The 9,325-nt window shown below is 38.4% G+C and overlaps 1 protein-coding gene across 2 annotated transcripts in view; it reads right to left on the bottom strand.

The window, feature by feature from the left end:
* Nucleotides 1–321: 321 nt before the first annotated feature.
* LOC143988229 (solute carrier family 12 member 9-like) overlaps nucleotides 322–9,325 on the bottom strand; it is a 325,643-nt gene continuing 316,639 nt past the window's right edge. Inside the window, exons 13-14 of one of the 2 annotated variants that reach the window (XR_013276794.1) lie at nucleotides 5,563–8,328; nucleotides 322–5,397 (exon numbers count right to left, since the gene is read on the bottom strand). Coding sequence is in view for 1 of the 2 variants with exons in the window: in XM_077487641.1 (XP_077343767.1) it covers nucleotides 7,517–8,328 (812 nt within the window). In the remaining variant the exon portion in view is untranslated. Of the gene's footprint in view, nucleotides 8,329–9,325 lie in introns of both variants that reach the window. The other variant, XM_077487641.1, reaches the window with a different exon arrangement.

Raw genomic sequence — 9,325 nt, 5'->3', positions numbered from 1 at the left:
GCAGCTCTCTACCCGCGCCTTGTCAGTGCGAATAGAGGAAAAGCTGATAAATGTCACTTCCTGTTAACAATTTGATCAGCTGTGATTGGATATTTTTTTCATGCAAATCAGCATGCGCCACCAGGTTTACATGCACCACCAGCTTAGCACCTGCCTGTCAATGTATCCCAGATGTCATTGTTCACATTTAGTTCCAAATAGCTAGAGTATTTTCTCTATTCACCAACCGAGTTGTCCAACAATATTTCTGGGCACATTTAGACACCAGTACAAGTGCAGTCAATATTTTTTCTACCAGCTCATAAATTACAAAATAGATTTTTTTTTTTTTAGTTTATTGGTTCTAATTGTAACAAAAATGGAATGGGTTGTTTGAAACACTGCACAAAAGATAGATGCATATACAATATATTACTTATGAACAGAAACTGTAGGACACATGACATAAGACAATTTAAAAACTATAATGAATGTTATACCGTATTATAACATCTTTGATATTATTTTTATTCATATCATTTTTAAAAGTGCAATAAATATTATCAGTGAGAAAAGATTTTGTTTAAGGGTAAGAACATATTTGTACAGCCCATGTAGAGATAGTGTGGACAGCATGTGTGGCTGTTCCATGCTATCACTGAAACATATGCAACTTTTCAAGAGGAAGCTATAATGGTTCTGGGTCCAATTTATTTGAATGTTATTCTCTGGGTTCTTAAAGCGGATGTGCACACAAGTAATTTATTTTTTTAAACTATCAAATTACTAGTATAATAACCTTCTACTCACGTTTAATGTGGCTTTCCGGTATTCATGTCAGTTTTAATCTCAAATCGCCAGTTTTAAAAATCTTGTATAGCGGTTTTCATTTTGCTTGTGGGCATTTGAAGCCCACAAACAATCACTTCTTGGTTCCACTACATTGGAAGTACCAGCATTCCTTGCTGGTTCCCGCGCATGCCCAGTGGCAACTGTGCCGAGCGGCGTCAACACAAATGTTGCCATCACAATGCGTGGCGTATTCGAAAGTTCCTGCCCTCGTTGTGATGTCGTCCGTGAAATCAGGCAAGATTTTGCGTCGGCTCTACCGCACTGACTCCTGGGATGAATAACACCAGATCCCAGGAAACAGTGCGGCAATCCCAGGAAATTATGTGGATACCCACAAATCCCTGCCCACAGCCGCAGAGAAAGGAGAATGTGGGCAATTACAGGGCCACCGATTGCAAGGTACGATTTAAAAAAAACAAAAAAACATCCATAGAGCACTATTTGGAGGATTTAAAAGGCAGTGACATCAACTTTAAAAAGTGTGTGCAGAACTGCTTTAAACTGGGTGCATCAATGACAGAGGGGTGGATTTACTAAAAATGGAGAGTGCAAAATCTGCCACAGCTGTGCATAAAACCCAATCAGCTTTCAAGTTATTTTGTCAAAGCGTAATTGAACAAGCTGAAGTTAGAAGCTGATGGGCTACTATGCACAGCTTCCTCATATTTTGCACTCTCCAGTTTTAGTACATTTTTTTTTTTTTTTTTTTTTTTTAGAGAAAATTATAGGAGAAGTTGTTTAGAGTAAAATAGTACTATATCTCAGGGAATAAGCATACAATGCCATATTCCAAAATATACCAGAAGCAACAAAAAAGCAAAACCTTTACCAATAAAAAAAGGACTTTTGAGGCTTTGTACTGAGGATATGGCAATACAATTCAATGACAAAGACGGTTTTATTTTGTAAACCCATTAAAAGATAGATACAAGATCAGCATACTAAGGTTATGATATGCTGTTGGTGGTTATGAGTGTAGTTAGTATTGGCCACTGTCCGTTCCTGCTGTATGCGATACTATTACTTGTCAATATGCAGATAGACTTATACACGATCGGAATTCTCGTTGGAAAAAGCTCTGATGGTTTTCCCGACGAAATTCCGACGGAATTCGGCTCAAGCTGTCTTGCCTACACATGGTCACACCAAATTCCGATCGTTTATAACGTGGTGCCGTACAACACGTACGATGCGACTAGAAAAAGGAAGTTCAATAGCCAGTAGCCAATAGCTTCTGTCTCGTAGTTTAATTTGAGCATGCGTGATTTTTGGCGTGTTGGAATAGCATACACGCGATCGAAATTACCGATAGAAAGTTTTTCCATCGGGAAAATTGAGAACATGCTATCAATTTTTGGCTGGTGGGAATTCGGCCAGCTAAATTCCGATGGAGCATACACATGGTCGAATTTTCCGATGAAAAGCTCTCATCTGTCTTTTTCTGGCCGGAAATCCGATCGCGTGTACGCGGCATTAGAGATATTCTATTTATACAGCTGTGATGGTTTGGCTGGTCGTGGCCCTTGTCTCCTGGTGGTGCAGTGCCCGGTACGCTACCCTCCGCATATTAGTTGGAGTCGACTGATGTGCGACATCCCCTTGAGATCAGTTGGTGCAAACCTGATAGACTTTGTGGTAAGCCTATTGGCATATATGACAATGTCATTTGGTATATCTAATGTATGATGGTTTTTCTGCTGCAAAGTGTTTTCTAACATTTTAGATGCTTCCACAGTATCCCTGATGAAGCACCCGTTGACTGTAACTATATCAGCATCAATTTTGTCACCTACTCACTAAAGATGGTTTTATTATGTTGTATTATATTGACTGTAACTTTAATATGGTGGTCTTCCAAGACCTCACCATCCATCTTTTATTGAGTTTATTAAACAAAACATATTGTTTTATTGAATTTTGTTCCTTACCCTCAGCACAAAGCCTCAAAATTCCTTTTTATTGGAAAGGGTTTTCCTTCTTGTTGTTTCTGGAGAAGTTGTTTACTTTTTGTCCCTGTATCTGAATCTTTTTACAAAACCCTGTTAACAGGGAAGGGGGTAGAGGAGTCTTCCTACTCAAGCAGTTGAGCATACATTTCAACTTAAGCTACTGAGCTCTGTAAATAGGATTTTTTTCATCTGAGGAGCTAAGGAGATCCTGAAAAACATGTAAAACATTTAAAAAGGAGATAACAGCCTCAGCTACTGGCCGGATACCAATGTAAAAGATACTGACATGCAATATTTTATTTTACCTCACTAAAAACAGTTTTTGAAATGTAATTGTACACTGAATTACATTAATTCTTCATGGATTTTTAGGACCATAATAAAATAATGAAAATAAATGGATGGATTAAAGTATTGAACAATACGTTTTTGTACAAATTACACAGGCTCTATACAAACTAAAGAGATGCAGCTAGTGAATTCCATTTTTTTTAATCATAGCGCAAAAATGTACCATTTGTATCATTTTTGTTCTGAAAAAGCTTCTGGTGCACTAAAGTGTGCAGAATGGTCACACTTCCCTCCATGACATTCAAAATCTGTTCTGCTCACTCCATATAGGTTAGCACTTCAATGCACTCACAAGGCTATACAGCTTTTTTGTGCCCACTGAAGATCACTGCAGAACCTACCCGATTTGCATGTACCTAATATCTTTTGTTCTACATAATGAATGCAGTGAAGATGTCTTTATTTTTACATTGCTATTGATGCATGGACCCTTGGATGTGATCCAAACAAAATCGCAGCACTTACAGCTTGCAAAAACTGTATCCATTCCTTTCGTTGCATAGTTAAACATATCAAATATTAGTAAAAACAATTCCCTGAATACTTAGAACATTGTAGAAAGATTTGGTACAAAAGACAAAATAATTCTGTGTAAAATAACCAGATACAAATACATAGTACAAATGATAGATTTATCAACATGAAGGAACTGTTAAAATGTAGGGAAATAGGACAGATAGTTTGTTTAATGCAGAACTTGAGGCAAAATATGTATTTTTAAAATATGTTGTGTAACAGTTAACTTTTATATTGTGCATGCCATCTGTAGGATCACTTGGGTTTTCTTCTTATGTACAGTTTCCTAATGCTGGATAGTGTGACTCTTGCTACTATGAGTGTCGTGGTTCCTAAATGCAGAAGCCATACTATCGTTTATCCAGCCTTCTTCACCTCTTGTCCTTTCATAGAATGCCTTGAATTCTGTGAACCATTCACAAAATACAAGAATTTTTGTGAATGAAGAAGAGAGGGGGTGGATAAACAACAGTACAGCTCTCAAAGTTTCAGTGCCAAAAGTATAGCATGATCTATACTTTCCAGCATTAGAAAGTGTAAATAATAAAGAAACCCCAGTGTTTCTAGAAGTGGCACATGCCATTTGAAAGTTAACTACTTGTTACACAGCCAATTTTAATAATAAAAAAAAAAAAAAAAAAAAAAAAAGAAAAGAAGAGATTTACCCTAATTATAAAAAAATAAAAAAATAAAAAAAAAAGATAAGCAGACAATAACACCATCACTATCAATAACAAATGAGCCTTTTCCAGGCAACATTCAAATACACACACATATCAATCTCATTCAAACCCCTTTCACACTGGGGCGCTTTTCAGTGTTTTAGCCCTAAAAATAGTTCCTGTAAAGCACCTGAAAAGCGCCTCTCATGCCTCCCGAGTATGAAAGCCTGAGGGCTTTTACACTGGGGTGATGCGGTGGCAGGACGGGGAAAAAAAAGTCCTGCAAGCAGCATCTTTGAGGAGGTGTGAAATCAATGGGCAGCCCTGCCGAAGTGCTTTTTCAGGTGCTTCTAACCCTTTCCCTGGCCACTAGCAGGGGTTAAAAGCACCCCGCTAGTGGCCGAAAATTGCCTCTATAACACCACTAAAACTAGCAGTGCTTTACTGCCAATGTGCCCCGCGGCCCAGTGTAAAAGTAGCCTTAGTGAAATCAATTTCAGTACTTACTGTATAGGCCAAGCTTAGAAAACATTACGCTGTCCCAATCCAGTCTGTTTGTTTACCATGTGTGAGATGGCCTGCCTCAGCCTTGCACCACTCTAGAAGCCACATGTTCTGACATGTTTCACCCACCAGCTTGGTCATTGAGGACTCTGCAAGGCTGAGGCCATCTCACACACGTTAACCACACAGACTGGATTGGGAGAGCAGCGATTTTTCTAAGTGTGCTATACATTACTGGATGGTGATATTTTCAGCTGGCACCCCATTCCTGCGTATCAGCAGGACTATACACATTTCCCTTCTTTGCTTAGAGTGGCAATACAAGTATTGGCAGGTCATACTGTATAGACCATTGTATCGAGCGACACAGTGGTGTAATGGGTAGTACTCTCGCCTAGCAGTAAAAAGGGTCTCTGGTTCGAATCCCAACCATAACACTACCTGCCTGGAGTTTGCACGTTATCCCTGTGCCTGCGTGGGTTTCCTCCGAGTACTCCGGTTTCTTCCCACCCTCCACAGACATGCTGGTAGGTTAATTGGCTTCTGTCTAAATTGGTCCTAGTATATGAATGTGAGTTAGAGACCTTAGATCAGGGGTCTCAAACTGGTGGCCCTCCAGCTGTTGCAAAACTACAAGTCCCATGAGGCATTGCAAGATTGACAGTTACAAGCATGACTCCCACAGGCAGAGGCATGATGGGACTTGTAGTTTTGCAACAGCTGGAGGGCCACCAGTTTGAGATCGCTGCCTTAGATTGTAAGCTCCTTGAGGGTTAGCGGCCGATGTGAATGTACAATGTATGTGTAAAGAGCTGTGTAAATTGACGGCGCTATATAAGTACCTTAAATAATAATAATAATAATAATATTGGAGAGCACAGCAGCGAAGGACACTGATAAGGTGTTCCAGTGAGGTCCTCACAAGAATAATGTTGCCATTATTTGCAAAAGAAGTAAAAACAGCACTGCATAGAAATGTATGATGTCACTGTTTATACTGCCACACCCCTACTACAAAATTTAAATCAGCAAATGCAGAACCTCCAATTATAAATTTTGTTTCAAAACCCTATTTTTTGGGTTTAGTAGAATGCGTTTTTTTTTTTTTTTTGGCTTTTAAAACAAGAAGGCATACTAAATTGAAGTTCATAGATAGAGGAGACCATCTATATGGGTGAAAAAAGTGCTGCTCACCCCAAACTATCTAAAAAAAAAAATGGACATACAAAGCTCCCAGGGGCTTTTAAGCAGCAAAAAATAAAAATATATTGTATTGATACAAAAGCACATAAAGTTTCAAAAAGAAAGTGAAATTATAAAAACACAAACTCTGCTGTATATACCCTCTATACTACATAGAATGCCCTAATGGCATAGATAAAGAACATTATATACATAAAAAAAAAATCAAACTTTATATACTGCTCAAAAAACTCCAACGCAATTTGATTTATGCTAGTTCAAATATTCCTCAGGGGGATAAGGACATCTTTAATGGAGAGGTTACCAGAGCATACTAAAAAAACACCCAAGCAGGTGGGTTTTCAGAACGGTCTCCCTTTCACACCGGAGCCCAAATTGAGCCTACGAGAGTTCTGCTGAGTGGGCGTAAAGTGAGATGGAGCCCACACATGCACCTTAATTTAATGATAGATTATGAGTGTCAGCTCCTTATGTGTTTTACAATTGGAGATCCTTTATGTATATACAAATTTGGATTCTCAGATATGGAAAGTTCAAGAGTTTCATTTATAGGATAACGGTATTCCCATAGGAGACAGGGTAATAAAGGCAAGCCGCTGTATAGCAAATCCTCACACAGAATGATGTGGTGTATAGGCTTCGCCTCTCCATTAAAAATGTAATCATCCCCCTGAGTAAGATTTGAACTAGCATCATTTGAAACGCGTTGGGTTTTTGAGCAATATATCAAGTTTAAAAATGTTTCCATGTATATAATATTGTTTATCTATGCCATTTGAACATCCTGTGTAGTATAGAGGGTATATATCAGAGCTCATGTTTTTATAATTGCATTTTTTTTTTTACTTTTTGTAATTTTGTATGAATAAAATATATTTGTATATACCAAATTGCCTTATTTTTCTGTTTGCTGCCTAAAAGCCCCTGGGAGCTTTTAATAAATTGAAGTTATACCATCTCTTGCGTCCATCGTGTTTTTTTTTTCAGCTCAGTGCAGCTGCATGGGGCATTTTAGTTATAAAGGGTTTAGGTTTATTGGATACAGTATTTTAAGAATGCATCAGAGTTTGTCTTTCACGTGCTCAGATGTTCAAACATCTAGGCCATACACAGACACTCCAAATCTAGGTTTCATATCTATGTTAACAAACATACATGTGGGTAATTAGGTATGCAGTTTGTCTGCTGTATTTTTATTTTACTACTAAAACTACAAATGTTTGGCATGTATAAAATATGTGCAAATGCTATACCCAGGAATTAACAGTATCTTACTCAGTGTATTCCTATATCATAGTGATTAGCACCAGAATGAAACAAAATTCATCCCTTATTCATATCACTGATCATGCCTCAGACTCTTGAATGTGTCTGTATTACGGTGAGGTCAGTCTGGGTTTCTTGGCATCGATACAAAGTGCATAAAACAAGCTGCCTTTTATAAAGGGCACAGCCAATTCCCGCTTGCTGCGCAGCTAATGTTAATGTTCCTGAAATGTATCAGAGCTCAGTGCTTGTCACAGGACTAACTCCATGAATGAGCAGTGTGGGTCCCAAATTTCGGCTTATTGCCTCCACCTGGTTAAGGAATCTGTTGTATATGGAAGTGTCTGCTGGAGGCCGTGGCAGATACAAGAACCTGACAGCTGGAGGAGCCATGGGATTTTGCCCCAGAATCATCTGATTCACAGCCTTCAGATAGTCATCTGATATTTTGATAGAGTTGTTTGGGTAATTCAGGTAGACTTCTTCTGCAGTGTCTGCAGATTCTACCTGCTTGTGCCAGTGCAGAGCAACCACTGAGTCCCAAATCACTGTCTGGATGGAGGCCTTGATACGGAGGTCCTTTAGCAGCTGTTTCAATTTCACCTCTTGGCCACGCAGGCCGCTGTCTCTCTCTACACAAAGAAACAGACGCAGCTTAGCTTTTTTCCAAGACCGTACCATATTCAATACACAAGCCATTTGAAGGAGGAACAAGCTGCAGGTATTTACATAAGTGGCACTGTCTGGTCGCAGGAGGTTCAGAGGCCACACATCAATATAGGTGTCTTTACCCTTCAAGCTGCAGATACTAGACCTGTCAAACTCTGAGAAGTACCTTGCCAGCACCACATTTTTAGACATCTTTACAGAATCTGATATAATAGCAACATATTCCCAGGCAGAAAAGTTCTCAGATGGTGGAGTTCGGACTGTTGAAGTGTATACAAAAGGAGTAGATCTGTCCAGTTCCTGGTCATTCTTTAGCAGATCCTCCGGTGTAGATCGAGTGTAGAACCCAAGAATGACAGTGTTCGGCCTCATTCCTCCTGCGAACGGCAGAAATACTCGATTAAAAGTCACGAATACCATTATAGATCTAAAGTATGTCTCTCATAATGATTGCATTCTCTGCACATTGCCATCTGGGTTATTAGAATAAGCAAAAGTTCTGTAATGACTCTACGTGCAAGCACATTCGGAATATATAAGACATACTACAGATTTCTGAATATTCAGTGATATTGATTAACAGAGCATTATGTATACAAAAAACTGTATTTGTTTAACAAATACCTTCATGCTTTATGCAAATTTAGCACACTCACTAGGAATAAAACTCACACACTAGGAATAAAATAAACATGATACTACTAGTGACCATTAAATATATGCACATATTAAGCTAAAGTTTAGTGAAAAAGACATATGACTACTATTTTGTATGTGTGAGTTTACGTTGCCTATTCCAGCTAATCAATGTCTCTATTTTATCTTGCGTACAAGAAAAAAAAATGACAGCAGATTTTTTTTGTCCACCATAGGGAAGCAGACTCAAACTTTCACCTTCTCTTTTTTTTCTACACAACTCATTGCTTGTAGACACATATAGATCTTAGGCGTAATATACCCGGTCACATATACCGCATTCTGTAAGTTTTGCATGTTCTGAGTCACACTGTTGATGTTAGCTAAATAATATGTTAGCTATAGAAAGTCCATAACCACAGGATTTTAGCATCCATTATTCAACAATAACTGAACATTAGTTCACGCTGTTGATATCTTTTTTATTTTTCAGTTACACGTGAACAAACTGCATTTTTTATATGTCCTTAAATCTTTAATAAACAAAAAGTTGCAGAAACAACAGATGAGTAGGATGATATGCCAAAATTTGAAAAGATTGGATCATTTGTCTGGTTTGTGTGGAACACCAAGAGGTAAGCATGTCATAATGTGCAAATACTGTATGCTGTGCATACCCACCCTCACTTAGCAGAATTTAGTTAAATGATGTAGGTGGACAAATTAGTCACAGATGCA

The sequence above is a fragment of the Lithobates pipiens genome, unplaced genomic scaffold (genome assembly GCF_037356315.1).
Source record: "Lithobates pipiens isolate NorthernLeopardFrog02 unplaced genomic scaffold, aLitPip1_a1.2 Scaffold_18, whole genome shotgun sequence".
In the NCBI taxonomy this organism is placed as follows: domain Eukaryota; kingdom Metazoa; phylum Chordata; class Amphibia; order Anura; family Ranidae; genus Lithobates; species Lithobates pipiens.
Note: the sequence above shows the minus strand (reverse complement) of the source record. Positions and strands in the feature narration are given on the sequence as shown.